This window comes from Pyrus communis, chromosome 2 (genome assembly GCF_963583255.1).
Source record: "Pyrus communis chromosome 2, drPyrComm1.1, whole genome shotgun sequence".
Lineage (NCBI taxonomy): Eukaryota > Viridiplantae > Streptophyta > Magnoliopsida > Rosales > Rosaceae > Pyrus > Pyrus communis.
This window is the reverse complement of record NC_084804.1, coordinates 5,473,844-5,493,684: the sequence shown is the minus strand read 5'-3', so window position 1 is coordinate 5,493,684 and position 19,841 is coordinate 5,473,844. Positions and strand designations below refer to the sequence as shown.

Genomic DNA, 19,841 nt, shown 5'->3' with positions numbered 1-19,841 from the left:
TTACTGTTGTGAAAATAAAAATATTATAAGCAAGAAAAACTTACTGTTGTGAAGAGGAACAAATGAATTTTGAAAACCAAAGGAGAAAGCTGAAAGAGAGAACAGAGGAACAAATGAAGTTTGCAAACCAAAGGAGATAGCTGAAAGAGGAACACGGGAGACTTTGTAAAAATTGGAAGAACGAATAAGAAAAGTGCAAGAGAAGAAAAAGAAAACACGGGGGAGAGGGTATAAAGAGCAACAATGTGTCGCTTACAACCGACACTGGTTTTCAAAATATATGTCGCTCAAAACCGACGCAAGATTTAAAATATTAAAAACAAGAATTAGTGTCGCCTAGAAGCGACACTAATAGTTTATGTCGCTTAAAAGCGACACTATTTTATTTAAAGCGACGCCATTGCTTAAAAATATTAAAATATATGTCGATTATAAGCGACACTAAATTTTTACGTCGGTTTAAAAGCGACATAGAAATTTTATGACGCTTATAAGCGACACTAACCACGACGTCATCTTCACTGAGTGTCGCAAATCTCTTTTTCGCCACTATATAATATTAAAGCGACGCAAGAAGTGACACTATTAGGTCCTTTTGTAGTAGTGTCCGGCCAAATTCCGGTGTCGATCACTCCTATTATCACATCTTTTCCATAGGAAGAAGCAGGCCAGACGCCAACTTTATCATTAAGGCCGAGAAACTTAGGGGTATGGGTGGTGAACAGCCGGCCAAATGAGTCCGGATACGTGGCGACGTGAGCAGGCGAGTCCTCCAGTTCCGACAACTGCGAGTCAGTGAGTCTGGCACTGAAGCCGTGCAAGGCGTGGCTGTAGGAGTACAATAGCATGTCACTGTTGTCGTCGTAGTCCGGAGGAGACGAAGGCAGCGACTTGAGGACGGACTTGTGCCACGCCTCCACGGACGGGAAAGATGCAAGAGTGGCTGATGAGGATTCGTAGTCCATCCGGATGATATAGGTCTTGTATTCCTCGGATAGTGCAGAGGCATTGTTGTTGCTCTGCAGCAACAGCAGCAGCACCACCACCACCACCGACAAGACCAGACCACGGATCATGTTGAAAAGGATGGAGTGTGGGTTCAACTGGAAACAAAGAAAAGATTTAGCATTCAGCAACAATACGTTGAAGAGGATCAAATCTAATATGTTGGTTTTACAATTGAACCTGATGAACTGGGCAGAAACTAATAAAGCAACATATTGGTTTTACAAGTAATCCGAAAAGTAGTAACCCGTATTTTCAAATTCTAAAGAAATTAAAAGAACCCTTTTTGTATAAATATTTTTTATGTTAAATCAACCCCCCTGAACGGAGTTGTTTGGCTTGTTTACTAAGATCAACTCCTGCTATTTGTAGCGCCCTTTTATCTATGGTCATAATTAACACGTTGATATATTTAGACACCAGTTTTCTTCACGGTGAATCCAAATCGATCATAAGCTTGTAAATTTTCATACTTTTATCAAATAGGGTTTGGATTTTAGGGTTCTTGGAGAAGCTGCTCATTCACTACATAAGAAAAGGACGAAGAAATTGGCGGCTAGATTTTTGTTATATATGATTAAAAATCAAAATTGAACTAAAAATATTGTACAAACTCAAACAGGTAAAGAGCCAAGCAAGAACAGTTCTAAAATATAAGAAAAGGACTAAAGAACAGTTGATATCAAAAGGCTACACTGAACTAAGAGAGATATGTTACGGACTTGGATTCACTCGGACTTTTCTGTCCGGATCCGACGGGTACACTGATTCTGGCCCTTAGATTCACGTCCTACGGTTAGTAATTAATTTCGCTTTTTAACGTGTTTATCTTCTAACTCCGTCTCCTTCTGTTTTTTCTCTCCTCTCTCTCCTTTTTTCCCAGATGAAAAACTGAAGCTACAGAAATATTAATTTCAATTATTTTTTGCTCAAAATCTCGCCTCCCACATCTCAGATTTTCAACACAGCCATCTTTGTTGTTTGTCTCAAGCAGAAAATCAAATAACCCAACAACCTCTATCTCAAACCCCTGGCTTCTTTCTTCTTCAACAACCAAAAAAACACCCAAAAGGAGAGCACAGCAAGCAGAAGGAGAGAGTAGTGAGAAAAAGATAGCAGGAAAGAGAAAAAAAAAACCCATTAAAAAACAAAATTAATTATTAACCGTAGGACTGAATCCAACCGCCAAAATCAGTTCGGACAGATAAGTCCGGAGAGGATCCGAGTCCGTTGTTACGAGCTCCGCTTTTGCAAGTAATAAAATCAAATCAAAGCACATATCAGAGAGAGAGATAACTGGAAGCAAGGGCATACCTCAGACGAAAACAAACCCAGCAATGTAGAGCTCCTTGTTCAACAGTAGGGTGGTTACCTGACCGAGAGGATTGGGCTTGGGGAGGAAAGGATTTTGTTGGTTTTTGGGGATTCAATCTCTGGAGGGGTGCTCTTGCTCTTCATGGTGGGCAGAAGCAGAGTCTCTATATCTGGGTTTATGTAATAGCAAGTGCAGTTCGACGTAACACGTTATGTCAGACAAAGTGGTATTCAAACCAGACCTTACTTCTTTCTCCAGGTCTTTCAAATTTCTGTGTGCCAGAGTCAAGTCATCATGTGAAAATGGTAAATGGATTTTATTTGCATGCTGTCTTCAGAGGGATTTGGTTAGCAGTCCATTTCTTTACCCAAAATGGAAAGCTTTGTAGGTTGGTCCCTTTGATATTTGCTCTTTTGCCTCGTTAATTTGTAGTGGAACGGAAACGTGCACATGTTAATTACACCAAATAGAATTCTTAAACAAACAAAACGCGTCATACACCACCATATCAATATTTCCAGTGCAATACCTGAATCGATGATCCATTACTGGATCGTTTCGTATGTAGGACTGTATCAACTTATAAGAGATGACTTTCTCAAGAAGAAAAATTGTGTACGTCAATGCATAGTTTGGCAAATACGAAAAGATACTTTGAAAAATTCGTACACATAATATTTTTTAAAATACGTACGTGTGTACTATACGCAAATCTACCAACTGTTTTCCAAAGATATCAATGGTTTTTATACATATATATGATTATATCCTGAATTCCAAAATAGCACATGTATGAATTCCGACCAATAATAATCTAATAATATTTCTGGCAAAATAATAAATATTGATCAGGGCCGGCCCTGAGAAATTGGGAGCCCTAGGCGAGCCTTCAAATGGGGGCCCTAAAGTTCTTTGACATCCGACTCGTTGTACATTTATATGTATAAGAAAAGGTTTCGCTAAATATATGAAAAAATTCATTTCTATATCAAAAATCATTAGAATTCATATCTAAAGAAGAAAGATATGCAAATATTACTTAAATATTACATGTCTCGCGTTTTTAGACGTAAATGCACTAATTAAGTTTACATAATCTAACTTTTCAACCAATTTTTTTCAATTGACAAAATAGCTAACCCATTTAATCTTTTTTGTGACATAGTTGATCGAAGATACGATTTGATCAACTTTAATTTTGAGAAACTTCTTTCAGTAGAGGCAACTGTAATTGGTATGGTTAACAAAATACGATAAGCAACCCATGCATTCAGGAAACAACCATCCATTTGTCTTATATATTTCAGCACTTCCATTGCCCGATTTATTTCCTTCGGCAAAGTTTCTCTCAAGATTATTAGCTCTATAAATAAGTCATTTCTATCAATATCAGAATGCTCACCATGTTTCAGAAATCCTTCAAGATTGATGCAAAAACTCTTCAAGCTATCATTGTCTACATCTTTTAACTTCTTCAAATTAATTAACTACTACAAAAACCATACACACACACACACACATACTTAAGAAATATTTTGGGCCTTCCGGCCCTTCCCAAGGCCGAAAGCTGCACAGCAAGTTCCAAATTTTTTTTTTTATAATTTCATGTTGAGATATTTTACTCAAACTACAAAATTATATATATAATTGTTATTGGTATTCCAAAATTCTAGTGGCGTACGTTCCAAACTTTCTATATTTGGAAGAAAAAAAATATACTTGTAAAAAATGTAGGACGAGATTTTTAAAGTGTCAATAACAATTCTCTATATATATAAAAATAAATAAATAAATTTGGGGGCCCCCCCAGAGTGGGGGCCGTAGGCGCCCGCCTACTCGGGCTACTACCGGCACTGATATTGATCTCATTAATTTGGGAAATAAGGTGTGTAGTCCGAAAATGACAGGTTATTCTGTATAATCTAATTATATAAAGAAAATCTTTATAGGAAAGTATCAACTCGTTTTTGCTTTAACTTTTTACTTTTAAATACCATGTGTATCTAAACTTATTTTTACTTTTTACAGGGTTACAGGGGACCATGGACAGAGCCACATTGGGCCCCGGGGGACAGATGCTCACACTCAATTTTTCTGGAAAATATACACATGATGCATATAGCAATTCCATGTGATAGAAGATTTTCGACTATGGAATTTTTGAACAATCAATTAAGAAATCGAATATGAAATCAATTGATGATAATAACACAATTATTTTTATAGAGAGATATTTGATGTTGTTGCCTATTCATAATAAAGTAGTCATGCAACGCTTTCAAAACATGAAAATGCGTCAAGAGATATTGTAATATATTGTAACAAGTTGTTATTGCCTTTTGATGGCTTGCAATCATGGTGGCTTGTTGAAGATGGCTGGAGAGTTTTCAAAAGCACAGGGGATGAGTACGATGTGGAGCCAATGCTTGAGCATTATGGTTGTATGGTTGACCTGCTTGGGCGGGCTGGCATGCTTCACGAAGCATACGATTTCAATGAGACTGCACTGCTGTTGCGATCATCTGCTCGATGAGTCGTGATCCATGTCATGCATATGATTCATGCATCAAGACCCAATGCAGTGACAAAACCTCGTTAAGTCCCTACAGTTTCTTCCTTGCAATTGCTAGTGCTACCTTATCTTTGATATTGTCAAAGAATTGAAAATAGACAAGTCTCCACGATGTCTTTGAAATCTATGTGCCGCAAATGCCCCAAAAGCCTATGAGGAAGCAAGTGCCACTCTTACATAGAACCGCAACTGGTCATTTCCATTTTCATTCTCGTCTTTTGCATCCTCAGTAGTAAAAGTGTCATCTCCAAAACACTTGGTTGAGAGAGGAACACTACATTGCGATGGATTGATTATATGAATGGAAGAATCATTAAGCGTTTGAAGTTGGTTTTCCGAATGAATTATTCCTAGCAAGTTGTTGTAAGACAAGTTCAAGTGGGACAAAGATGTTAAAGATGAAAAGTTTTGAGGAATCTGTCCCAAGAGGTGGTTGTGTGAGAGATCAAGAGTTCCAAGCCAATGCAAGTTTCCGACCTTATTGATTCATGGACAAATTCAAGGTGCCCAATAGAATGAGACTGCTTATTTCTTCAGAGATTTCACGTTGTAAATTATTTGAAGAAAGATCAATGCTTTTAATGTCAATGTGGCTTAGTCACAGCCATGAAAAGAGCCGGCATCAGAATTGTTGACCATTGTAGTCAAATTATCCAAATACTTGGGTATAGTACCTGAAAAGGATTACATGTAACGAATGTATGAAATCCAAACTGGTTGTACTTACTGGACATGTCAAGGATTACATGTTGAATTCCTTCTTTTTATTTCTGACCTCCAAAATGGGGCAAGGAATTCCTCCGCTCTCTCCCTCTCACACCTTTTTTTTCTTCCTTTTTTCTAAGAAATATTTTTTAATTTCTACACGAGTTTTCACCGTGAAAATTGAAAATTAAACAAAGAACATAAACAGAGGAGGAAAATAATAGTTGAAAAAAATGTAAATAAGCTTTTACCACAGTGAAAGAAAGATGTTATCTTCTAGCACTTCGGCGTAGTTCTAAATCCGCCAGCTCCCTAATCTACTGGCAACCTGAAAAAACTTTGTCATCCTACACACTATAAAGTACATATCCAATTATCAATCAAAAGGCTTGGAAGCATTTATTTGAGCATCAAGATTATATTGTATTTCCATTATCTCGGATCTTGCAATGATTTGATGATTTGAGCTTTAAGATCAATCTCCATATCCTGCAGTTCCTTTTTGTCTAGAAACATCTTCAATCCGATGATGCAAAAGGTCATGATCTAGAGTCCCATTTATATATTGTGTTCGAACAAAAGTTCACATCAACCGGCTTTCTGCCTTGCTGCACCTTGATAGTGTCGAAGAGGCTCCCGGAGTCTGTATCATCGATATAGTTCGGTCCGGTCATTTTTCTCCATCACAAATTGACCTGAGGGAACACAAAAAGCCAAAAAATATAATAAGGGACGGAATTACTTTCGATTTTTTTGTAATTTAAATTTTCTTGGCAATGTGGCGCATACACGTAAACGTAAAGGTTGAATTGTTGAAGATTCATCTGGTTCGACTTTACTTGTATTTCACACCGATGAATTAAATTTGTTTGGGAAAAAGAGGGGGAAAATCAAAGAAAATTAAAATAAAATGGCGCCAAAAATTAAGGTGAATTTGGCTTTGTTTTAATTAAGAGCTAAATTTCTGAAAAACATGTTGAATTAATTAAGACCTAAATTAAATAATTAGCTCAGTTAATCAAATCATAACATCAATCCCACTAGTTATGGGATTCAAGGTGGGAAACTAATACCTCTTTTAAGATGACAAAATATTTCTCTCAAAAAAAAAAAGAAAAAGATGACCAAATATGAAAGGAGTTGAAATCAAATTTACAGTTCTAGCTCCTCTCGTCAAACAATTTCAAGGGCATAAAATTGGTAAACATGGTGCTGAAATATTTGAAACTGTAGTCTGACTGTGACAACCCGTCCCTAATTTTACTGCTTTAATAATTTTAGAAGTGTGAATTGACAAAAATGCCCTAGTGGCGAGATTATTGACTTTCGTTGACCATCATTTCGTGACGCGTACAAGCTACTATATTACCATATTTTCGAAGTACTTGGCGGTACGAACGCGTAGGCACAAGCGAAATCGAAGTCAGGATTACGACGAATGTTTTACAGAACTACAAATCCGAAAAGTATTTTTGAAAAAAAAATTACTATTTATTATTTTATATATTTCTCATAATTATTATATTATTATTTTAAGAAATTTTTGTTATTATATTATTATTTGAATATTATTTGGGGGATATTTTAAATACTTTATTAATTTATATTGGCCCGTGGGGCCCATATATCCCAAAACTCTCCATTCTCCTCTTGCCGCGTGTCTTCCTCCCTGAGCTCTCTAGAAATCTCGCTCGAACTCTTTCTTCACTTACGCTCTCATTTATCATCCCTCGTTTCCTCTACAACAACACCAAGGCACCACTTTGCCTCGCCACCTCCAACGTTGAGTTCCATCTTTCCCGTGAACCAGCGCCACCATCGTCACCTTCTTCCTTGTCTTGAACCCAAACAAAAACCTTAGAACCCCTGACAATGACACAGATCACTGTACTATATTCCTCCAACGAACCAACGGCGGATTCTCGATGAATCCGACTGAGGTAAGCTTTGAAATCGACGACAATCATCTTAGATCACTGTTTTGTATATGATTCTTCTTTTATTTGAGAGAAATGTTGTAGTTTTGGTGCATATCAGTTCAGGAGAAACTCTCCCCAATTTTCCGACGAAAATCCGACAACTTTCGAGCCATTTTCCGTCCAACTCTGGCCATGGCCGAGGAGACCAAATGTATATTTTGATTCCTTGTTCTCCGAGCTTTGTTTTGATATATTGGAAGGCTAGGTTTTGTGAAACTTTTGGTTGGTTGGAGCCGGGGTTTATCCTAGCCATCCTTTTTCCTAGAATCTACCAGAGAAAGAAAAAAAAAATAAAAAAAGCCTTAAGCCCAAAATCCTTCGCCTAAACCTTTGGCCAAACTAGCCCAAACCTTTAGGCCGATGTTCTAGGGCGGCCCAATTCCAAAATGGATATGGAATATTCTTTAGAATATTCCTTGCGTTGATTTTTTTGAAATATTCTTGGAAACCCTCCTAGGCTAATTTCAACGCCCCGAGTCCGTTTTTGACATCCATTTAGTGAAATTTCAAAGTTTTAACATAGTTGACTGTCGGGTTGGCTCGGTTGACCTTTTAGGGTTGACTGTTGACTTTTTACAAAATTTGCCAAGGATCCCTCTTAGCGTAATTCGACGTTCTAATTCCAAATCCGCACTCTGTTTTCCCAAATTTAGTCGTTTTAGTTGAGTTTTACTAATGGGTTCCAATATTATTCTTAGGTGCAATTACTATCGGAGAATTCAGCTTTCCTAGCTCGAATGGCTGCAACTTCGCAATATCATATATTTATTTAGTTTCCACTTATACATTTGAAAAAGAATTTCCTATTTATGCCTAGATTAGACTAATGTTTATAAGAATTAGCAAAATAATGGAATTTACGAAATTATCCTAAATCCTACGGGATGCATAGGTATGCGTACTTTTATGGGATTTTAATTACGGCCATAATTAATATTTTATTTATTAGTATTACGTCAACGTGAATTATTGATTTACTGCTGTGTGATCGTATTAACATTATCTGCTCATCGTTGCTGCACTGGTGTTAGTACTCGCCCAGGCTAGGGCCAGTCTTTCACACGGATGTTCACATCGCACCACATGCTCACTTTGGATCCATTGTAGGTGCCAGCCCTGTCCTAGATTACTATAGGCAATTAGGACTCGTAAATGATGCGTATAACGCTAGTCTTCATGTGATTGTAGTACTAAAGCGTAAATCATTATTACATCCAGTCATGTTCATGTCAGAATACATATGCATGAACTCGTGTGTCAGCATGTGTCGATGAGCACTCAATGTGATTTATTTATTTCTGCGAGATATTGTGATCTTTAGAAGATATGCTTATTTATGAATTTATGACGTATTGAAGTCTTGAGATATCGCAGGCTATGGTAAGTATTTCCATATTATACGTAGTATGTATATTTTGAAAACTATACTTGTTTTACGACGAGGGGTTATAATGTTTTCAAAACGTTTTTTATAAAACTTTATTTTTTTTAAGCCCACTCATCCCTCCAGGTTTTAGTACTGAGCTTTCTTGTCGACGAGGATTTGGTGGACAGTGTTTGAGAGAGAGCGATGTGTTAGTGTACTTATTGCAAGTTAAGCATGACCGCCTTTTAAGTTAAACTCATCGGAGATTGATTGAGCATCAAACTGACGTTGAGTGAGTGCCAAGTAAGTCACCGGTGCTGCTAGATTTCTTCTCACTCCTCTGCTTCTTCTTTTCGAAGAGCAGTTTGTTGCTTTTTTCTGTTCTTGGACTGAAGCTTCACTATTCGTGAACAAGTGTTTTATGCTACGATTTGTTTCGAATGCAAACGTATAGATAATCTATTCAAGTTTAGACTTGTAAGCACGAGTTCCAACCCACAAGGATTGTAACAAAACGAAGACATGTATAACCAAATCCGTGATATTAGAGGAGGGAAATATACTGGTATCCCAGCTCCATTTCAAGCCTAAGCTCTCCCGATCCCCAGCTTCTGCTGCTAAGCAACCATCTTCTCTCTTCGCCGTAAGGCCAAGGCCAGGCATCCGTTGCTTTAAATGAGCATTCAATCTACTCGCATCCAGCTTGTCGAAGAGATGATCATTGCTGCGCTTCCCGGCCTGGAACTGTCTAATTGCCTTGTAAAAAGGAACCTCAACTTCAGCGGTGTTTTCGTATCTGATCGAATCTTTATCGAGGAAGTTAAAACTCCAACGAGTTAGGGGCGATTGCTTTCACATGCTCTACCTTCAAAGTGCAGCAATCTACAGTATCAGCTTCATCTTCGCCCTTTCCAATCCCCGCCCTCAGAGCTAAGCCTATTGATGAGATAGATAGCATTCTTTCCTATGATTTCAATGGTTTTGATGGGACCGTGCTATCCATACACCTCTTTATCTTCTACACACCACTATTAATTCAATTATTTGATTATCTTCAATTCATTTGATATGACAACCGAAAATTGAGAGGGATGTATGAAAGACATAAAAGGGTGCGTAGATAGCACCACCCGTTTTTATATGCATCTTGAATCCCAAAATATCACACGTATCCAAAGACACCTCAGAAAAATACAAATAAATAACAACACAAACGTAAATGCATTGCATTTGCATGCCCTTCACAATCGAAGAAAAATACCGACTAAGAGAACGAACATCCAATTTTTCCTTGTTATAGTTTTACAGTAAAACTCAAACCCAAGTTCACAGCCAGGTATTTCACAACAGATCATAGTTACAGTGCCAATATGTACCACATGTGCAATCGAAAACTAAACCGTGGTCCCAACTCAATGCAGCCTCGTCATTTCTTCTACTCTCTTGCAGAGCTCCTCCACTGAAACGCGCATTTGTTTTGAGATCTCATCCATCTTGCTGCGGTTTAGATCAAGGAATGATTCTATCAGATCGCCATCCAAGAAATTTTTGGTGTCTACAGTTTTCTTCTCGTTGCTGAATGACCTCCACTGCTCGTGGCTCAACCCTCCAACACCCTTTATCACCTTCCTCAAGTTTGACTGGAGCTTCTCCAAAAATGCATATTGCTCTTGAGGAAGTGAGGCAATTACTCCGATCACACCATTCACGGTGCCAAAGATGACAGTTGGAATCTGGCCCACATCAGAGTCTGGCAACCGCATGACAAGAGAGCCGTGCCGGAACCTATTGACAAACTCGCCTAGGTGATACTCACCTACAACCTCAAGGCGGCCCCGTTCCTCATCAGTTGCACCCTCACTATTTTTACGAACAGTGAAGAGGTTGAAGAAATTTTCAGCTCCAATGTAAACATCATCGTCGAGGATCTCTACAGCAGACATCCAATTTGCATTATAATCACGGGCTCGCTCCTCAATGGCACCTTCCTCATGCTGAATACAAGAACAAAAAATTTCGGTTAAGCAAGAGAATAGTTTATAATTTGCATTATAATCATGGGCTCGCTCCTCTTAAATGGACAGAGACTAACAACAGAGTAAAAACTGGATCAACAAATTCAAACAAGAGAACCTCATGATGAACTAGCAGAGACAAAAGGGACTCTTATTACAAGGCCTTGACACCTATGACGAAAAATATGACCTCCCACAAAATATCCCAATATCACTTTTCATTTTCATTGGATCAACTAATTTTAAGTTGCAACTTTACGCAATTCATGTCGGAGTAAACAAATCACCTACCAATACTACTTTGAGCAGTACTAGTCCAAGGCATGCAGAGGGTTGAAAGTTAGTTTTATTACCTTGTACATTAACAGAGAAATTGACTTCATTAAATCCCCAACAATGATGAAATCTCCACGAGTCTGGACATAAAGGGCAAGTATGTGGCCATGATGTCCACATTCCGATTGCAATTCACGAGTACCATCATCCCGCAGAGTCCACTTGTATAACTGTATCTTTTGATTAATAGCAGCAAGTAACTTGCCATTGAATGCATTTAAAGAGTAAACAGACCCCTTGGTTTCCTTCTCAGCGACGAGCTGCAGCTTCCCATCTTCAACAATGAAAACCAGAATGCGGCCCTACAATTATACAATATTGTCAGCTTACAGAGGGAGGATGGAAAATCAGCTACTTACCAGTTCAAGTGAGATTTCTGCACTAACCAGTAAACTGAAGTGCTATCTTACCTTGGTTGGCTCATTTTCTTCCGGGAGAACATATGCAGTCCCGACACAGTAATATACATTCATGTCATCCGAGAAAGAACAGCTAAGTATAGAGCAGGCATACTCAAAAGCGTCCAGTTGATAATATGTTACGAGGTCGAAACTCTGATCATCTAACAATCGGATGAAGTGTGTTTCTGAGTCTTCTGCACTAGACTGGTTATATTTCACACTCAAAATGGCGAAAGTCCTGGACTGCTCCTGATGACAGATACGACGTGCATGCTCACCTAGGGGAATAGAGCGAATATGAAGCTTCTGGATGTCATCAATTGTGCCAATAGTAAGTTCACCTTCCTTAGCAATTGCAAGGCTGTTGTCACAAGAAAAAAAAAAGTCAAGTGTTTAATCTCTGAAAGTTGACAGTTTAAGGAGGGCGGAGGAAGAGTTCCCCCGTCAAACCTACACAGTAACAGAACAGAAAGGGAAAAAAACAGCGTATGGTTGTCTAAGTTGCACCCAGACCATTATTTTTATGTAAACTTTCATTTAAAGAAATATTTAAAACATGCTAATATCATAAAGTCTTTTTTTTTTTTTTTTTTTTTGAGAAAGAAGATCATAAAGCATATTATCACACCAAAAAATGGTAACTCTAATAATCAATTTGGAAACTAACTCGCGACTTTAACTACTATAAACCATCCCGGCATGATAATTTACATAAAATGGCAGCCATCACATAAGCAACAGTGGATTACAAATTGAAAATATGAAAAGAGATATGATATTTGGATATAGACTAAACCTTGTATCCACCAAACCAAGATCCTATCCATATTTTATGAGTGAACAATAGAAAGAGAAAAGTACCTATCTGGAAAAGCAGCAGAGTTGAATGGGCACATATGGCTGACTTCTTTCAGATTTACGTTGCTGTAAAGCAGTTTCTTGTTGCTACTATATATGACAGTTGGCCTATCCGATGCAGCAAATACATGCGTAGTACTCTTGGATGAGAAGGTACGGAGTGTAATGGGCTGTGTCCCAAGAGAGACTTTTTTCCTGTCCGTCAACTCACCAGTGCTTGTGTTCAATATAAAGTTTAAGAGGTGCCCATCTCCTAGGGCACACAATAGGTAGGATATCTGATTAAAAAAACAGTAACAAAAAATTTACTCGGTAACCAAATAACTAAAGTAAAAACTTTACGAAGGAACTAAAGAAAGCAATAGATGTGCAAATTAATATTCCCTCATCTACGCTACAGAAGTCCCCATTGATTGACACAAACACAGACCCAACTCTTTAGATAAATTCCAAAATAATGATAATTAAAATTATAATCAGTTGAACATGCTATTAGAAGAGCCACTCCCCAACGGTAATCTCAAAAAAAGACATTGCATTTCTGACCAATATTAATGAGCAAGTCATACAAAATGACTACAACTTAGAATTGATTTAGTGAAGTAGGCTCAAGCACATGCATACCCCTTCAAATGCACAAAGAAGAACAGAACGAGGTATGATCTCCCCTCCCAAATGTTCCTTTGTGATGCGGTTCAGGTCAGGAAGTGAATATATCTGGACACTAATATCTGTCCACATTCCAACAGCTGCCAGCTGGCTATAGTTGGGATTGTCGCCTATAGGGTTTATGTCAAGGCATGATATCTCAAAATCTAACTGTGCGTGGTTTTTCTCTGTCAATATCCCATCACCAATTTCCAAATAAACTAAGTGCTTTCCACCAGTCGCCAATAAAACCTGTCACAGAAGTAGATTAAAGCAACAACCAGTTAGCCATTAACAACAGGCAACCAAATGTTGACGCAGACATCCACAAAAGGAAACAATACCATGTTAGGAAACAGCATGTATGGTAACTCATTAGCAATTCTGAGACTAGAAAGGGGATTTATCAACACCAGGGAATCTATAAAATATTTTTCATTTCAAGTTTCAAAGAAATAAGAGAGTTAATTTTTCAAGGATGTTTCAGAAATATGCTGGTTTGTTTTTTTCTAAAAGTTGATCTTAATCTAGGTTTTGGGAGTCAACAGAAGCTCCTTATGAAAAACCACCTATTCTATATTATAGTATAGGATGTCCTGAATATTTATGGGGAACATGAATCCTAAATCCTAAAAAAAAACAAAACTGATCTAATTCAATGGCACAGCTAAAACTGTCAATGGTCCTTACTTGAAAACTTAGTTTTTAATAAGAAACACAACTTTTATTAGCTTACTTGCAAACTTAAAAGTTAACAAGTAGAAACAAAACCTGGGTGGCATTAGCAGTGGCAACATTAATTGAATAGCCTGCTGGAGCATTCCACTCATGCTTGAGCTCCCTAGTTGTAGAACTGACTAATCTTACAGAGCTTGAAGTTACCTGTGATGTCAATTCATCAGCCAGCATGCAATAGATACAATACATGTCAATCATCAATAAATTAATCATCTATACAATCAAGATTATTACATAATAGAATATTTTCTAAAACAAAAATATAACCTCAAAAATGTTAACATCACCTAAAACAGGTAACAAACGTGGCCGGTGAAAATACATCCACACCATCTAAGTGAGATAGATCGTGTAGATTTTCCCTACTACCTCAGTTATGATGTGATCATTTATTACGAAATTGTAGACCAGCAATGTTCAAATTAATAGTTATTAAAGTGTCCCTAAGGCTGGTAGAAGAGAAACTAGGGGGTGAGAAGCAACTTAAAACTTTGCATTCCAAATGGTGGTAGCGATGTGACAGTGATGACTGAAAATTAGCGTTTGCGTCCCTAATGACATAAAAGGCCAAAAAAAAAACATAAACGTGCTTGCTTTTGAGTATATTCTACTATATGCATTAAAACATAGAAGAAACAATGCAATATGGAGACAACTTACCTGCACCAGTTGATTACAGACAGCATCATGGCAAAACAAAGTCTGTACTTGAGAACAGAAGCCTTCTATCTCAGTTTCTTCCAACTCATCCTCAATATTCATTGCCAAAATCCTTGTCTCACTGATAAAGCTTACAACCAGGAAGGTGTCATAAGGATCATCAGTGGAGGATCTTAACGACCACATTCCCTTAATACCTTGAAGCTCAACGGATGCCTGTTCAACATCATATAATAATTACAGGCATCAGTATGCAAGAACCCCATGCAAACGTACAAAATGAAACCTTGGGTACTGATTACCAAAATATTTAAATAAGTCAAACCTGTTCATTGATTCCAATTCCATTTCGAACTACACGAAGAGAACCATCCTTGAAAGCTCCAGAACAAGTTACAACCTGACCCTGGCCTTGCCTCTCAAGATCAACCACACAAAAGTCAACGATCGGCCCCAAATTGACGTACCTTTCTAACACTTCCACATATGAACCCTTTGCATCAGGATGTAGATTCAGCTTTACAAGCTGTGTTCACAACACTATGGAGTGTTAATATATTATAATCCAAATCATTTAATGAGGTATCAATGTAATTTTGATCATAATAATCGCACATCTTTATTTCATTTAAAACTTCAAGCACATTATTAAACCACTACTTTCTGTCATATCTATCTTTATAGTCTTATGTGTACAGTCTTTGAAGAACAATTTTTTATAGCTAAGAATAGAACAAGTAACAAGCAATAGTTCTGACTACCCCACCTGTGAATCCCCATAACTTGATCCGATATAGACAAATGCATTATCAAGGTATGAGATGGTAGATGCAATTGATGTCTCCCCCAAGAGCTCAATTTTCAGTCCAGTCACCCTACAAGAAGAAGTGTAGATGAAATACTGAGAAACTAACCCCATAATCTTCAACCACAAACAATTAGATGTTTCAAGGATGTATTAGAACTCACTTTTCTTTCTCATGCGTTATAACAAGTAGGTGAAGTAGCCCGGCATGATCACCAAGTAAATACCTGGAACCATCTGCATCTACTTTCCCATAGGCTTTTGTGATGGACTATAACAAATGAAAAAGAAAAACTTGAAATAATACTTCTATAACCAATTCAACACGTAATTCCAAACAACATTCATATGATACTATAGCATACATGTCTTATTGGGATTGCTTTAAATGTATTCGGGCTGCGGTAAACAATATTATCTTCTCCGATAATAAGAACACCACAGAGCGGCGGAGGAACTGGTATTAACAAATCAGCCCCATTTTCAACGTTGTTCTGTGCCCAAGGACCTTCAACAAAATCCTTATCCTTCAGAGAAACTTCATATGTTTTGACATGGCGAACATCTTTGTTATCCTGCAATATTTCAACCATAGTAAGGCAATAAAAAAATTTGGTTAATACTCCTACACTAATTTACCACCCAAAAAGGCCTCCCACAATTTTAGTATATGTACTAATGTTATATGGGGCAATACCTAACACTACACATGAACAATGTACTGTGACTTAGAAATGGAGCAGATTTACAAAGATCTTAGATGGTTTGTGTAGACATGTGTAGAAAAAAATATACCAACATCATTGACCAGATCACGCTTGTTTTTACCAAGTTTTCCATTTTGAAACTGCTGTTCTACTAGGATCTTACATAGCATTGGCTAAGCCTTTGCTAAAATAATGTTCAATCTGATACAAGGAACGTAACAAACATAACAGAATAAGAAAACTTGAACATACGATACTAATAAGAAAACTTGAACATACGACACTAAGACATACAAGGAACATAACAAACATAACAGTATAAGAAAACTTGAACATACGATACTAAGACAAATTAGGTGATACAAAGATAAAAGTGAAACAGTAGCCCAACATAAACTTGATAACCAAACGAAAGGAATGACTAGTACCTGATATAGGACTACAATTGTTGGTTTTGAGCAACCATATAGAAACTTGATATCCAAAACTTGAAGTTCCTCAAGCCTGAAAAGTTAGCCAAAGGTGTAGTTAGAGTGAAAAGAAATTATAATTTCACACAAAAAGAAGAGAGCAAGAAATATGACATTGCAGCTAGCAACATAATTAAGCACGATTACAAATGTATAGTGAGGCCTTGTAAAATCAATTGTCTATTTGAGTAAATTTTAAATATAACTCATGGTCAGTTAATGACAGGAAGACTAATCAACAAAATATATATTTTACTAGAAAAGTAAAAGAACGAGAGAAAAAATACCGTATATTAAATGCTTCCTTGAGCTGCCCTTTATTATCAAAAGGAATGACCTGAAAAACCAACAGCATATTATTTCATTTCTAAACTATAAATGTGATGACAAAATGAAGATCTTTATATTTCTTCCCAGTATTCAAAACCACATACCTTAAACAATCCATCATACAAATGGAGTCCGATTAATCTACAATCTGGATCAATAATACCAATCTGCAAAAAATAGTAGGTAAAGAAAACATACATTAGTCATATTTATGGATTTCCCAGTTGAAACTTAAACATCATTTAGACGTCAACTCTAGAAAGACAGAAAAAATTTTAACAAGAAAAAGCTACAGGAATTGAGGGTCGTAGAATCATTTAACTTACTTGACCATTGTCTGTTGGACGACCTATGCGATCTGAGACATCCCCCATTGCCCTACACGACAAGGACATGCATTTGTCAGAATGTCATTAAACATATATCTACAGTCCATATGAAGTGAGTACTTTTGCAAATAATTTTAAACAACAATACTTTCACTTGGTTTGCATATCTAACCTAGTGATGAGCTCAGATGCTTCAGCATCCCACTGAAGAACACAAAATTTGTATCTTTCTGTTGCAATGAATAGAAAATCCTGTGTTTCACCCTGTTGAAAAAAAACAAAAACAATATTAAAACCAAAAAAAATTATAATACAAAATCAGACAAAAATATGACATTAAGACTCACATGAGGCCGGAAAAGTTCAAGCGTCGCTATTCTTCCATATATAGGGACATCCAAGATAGGCTGCAGAGAAACAAAATTTAGCTTAATGCTAATGGATGCTAGTTTTAAATGGCAACAGAAACAAAGCTACAAATTTGATATTTTATAGCAGAAAGAGATAAACATAAAAAAAAGTTCAAATATTAATTCCAAGAATGAAGATACAGTTTATTCGATCGTGTATTTCACGTGTAATTCAAATGCCATGGTAAATGGCTTCGTGAAATAAATCATATTATGTACAGTCAAGTAAAACTTATTGTGCAAGTTCTGCACAATAATTTTATTTATAAGAGTTCAGTAAAATGAGTAGTAGATGATAGTTCTTAATAAGAACTTCTTATTAGGGGACAACTTACGTACTATGCAAAGTCTAATGTTACTATGTCCAAGTTTAAAGTTTAAAATTTTGATTCTTAGATGCCGAAACTTCATGCAGAATGCCTAAGCTTTAGAATTAAATTCTTACTACTTTGTTCCCAATAATATATAAATCCCTGGACAAAAGTCAACATAACATCATCAACTACCAAAAAGGTGCAAGGAACACCGAAGAGCAACAATTTTCCAAAGATTGTCATTGGACATTTAAAATGCGATGATACAATTCTTGGAACCTGAGGGTTTAATGACACAACGCACAAGTAAGCTATTAATTTTAAAGTATCTATCTTTTCTCTTTTACCACAAAATAGATTGACATACATACCTGCAGTCCCAGAGGAGTAAGTAGCTGAATTTCAATTCGCGTACATTTCCTGAAAAAGAATTTATGAAACCAATCATGAACAAGATATAACTCTGGACAAGAAATCTTGCTGCAAAATAATATGATTAATCAAGGAAATCTCTAAACAGCAGAATGAAGAGTCCTTGTTTTATGCGCAGACACGAAAGCTCTATCAATAAAAGCCTTCTAGACAATCGATTGAACCGCTCCCGCACTACTACTCCCCACTAAAAGAGCAATTGATAATCTTGATAACCTAAAAAGAGCTACAAGTATAATATTTCATTGATTCCCAGAAAACTCTCGGCATCAAACGAAAAAATTTTGAAAAAATTGCCAGGAAATCCCAAACTCAATCGCCTTCGGTCCGAAACCTGAAGTTTTTTTTGTTGTTTCGAAATTTTCAATCTTGCAAACAACTTAATGCTTGAATTTCTAAGCCAAAATTAACCAGGTATATATATATATATATGTATATGAGAAGATGAAGAGACTGCCTCAGGAAACTAACGCATTAGCGAAACCCTAGCAGAAAGATACAAAATCGAAGAGAGAGAAAGATAAAGAAGAGAGAGAGAGAGAGAGAGGAATTGGGGGGTGACGTACGCAGTGATGAGATTGAGCTCCTGAGGGGCGGTGAAATTGCCGACGCAGGAGTGGGTGACGTTGGTGGGCTTGTGAGCCGTTACGACGTAGTTCCATATGCTCATCTTCCTCTTCTCCTCTTCTTCTTCTTCTTCTTCTTCTTCTTCTTCTTCTGCAAATTGGTTTTGTGGAGAAAGGAGCCGAACCAGTGAGCCCTAGCCAGCAGCACCCTCTTTCTCTCTCCCTCTCTCTCTCTCCTCTCTTTTCGGCTGTGTAGCCGATTAGCTCTCAGTCTCACTCGCTCATCTAGAAACAGACAGAAGATCCGAAATGCAATGAAGCGGCGTCGTTGGGCTTTATGGCCTTTTGGGTTTTTTCAGCGGATCCATGGGTGGGTTTGTTGGGACTTGGGTGCGATCCGGTTTAGCTAATTTTATAGGTCTCGGCTTGATCCATACTCATGACCCATTTCGCCCGTTTTTGGAATATTTACATTTTCCATGGAAAGTTACAAACACATTCTTTTTAGTTTCTCACACATTACTATTAAATCTTGTGTGTCGTTTCCGTTGATTTATCTAATCGACAGTCATAAATTAAAAGGAATGTGTGAACATCATCTATCTTCCTATAAAAGCAAGACCTATTTTTGTTGTAAGAGTGAAAAGGATTGGAAAATTGAAATGGTGGATTTGCCAGGTAATTATGGTTTCTATCCCATTTATTGTGTTCCAGGTTGAAACCCTCTTTTTTCTCTAGTGTAAATTAAAATAATAATATCTCGTGTACAAGGGGTGGCACTCAATAATATATCATGTACATAATGTGTTCTTCAAAATTATATCCGAGTCAAATTTTCCAACTGCAAATTTATTTTTCTTACTTTGGTCTTGTTTAGTTT

General features: G+C 37.1%; 1 protein-coding gene across 1 annotated transcript; it reads right to left on the bottom strand.

Annotated features, from left to right (window-relative positions):
- Positions 1–10,123: 10,123 nt before the first annotated feature.
- On the bottom strand, positions 10,124–19,235 carry LOC137725227 (DNA damage-binding protein 1). Its single transcript, XM_068463847.1, has 19 exons — positions 18,962–19,235; positions 18,335–18,383; positions 17,587–17,646; positions 17,412–17,503; positions 17,237–17,288; positions 17,015–17,077; positions 16,868–16,917; positions 16,539–16,614; positions 15,769–15,978; positions 15,568–15,674; positions 15,365–15,473; positions 14,924–15,124; positions 14,599–14,814; positions 13,972–14,082; positions 13,177–13,452; positions 12,556–12,830; positions 11,704–12,055; positions 11,311–11,595; positions 10,124–10,936 (listed from the first exon to the last, which is right to left on the bottom strand). Exons 1-19 carry the CDS (start codon positions 19,063–19,065, stop codon positions 10,355–10,357), a joined length of 3,270 nt encoding a protein of 1,089 aa, XP_068319948.1. The 5' UTR covers positions 19,066–19,235; the 3' UTR covers positions 10,124–10,354.
- Positions 19,236–19,841: the final 606 nt, after the last annotated feature.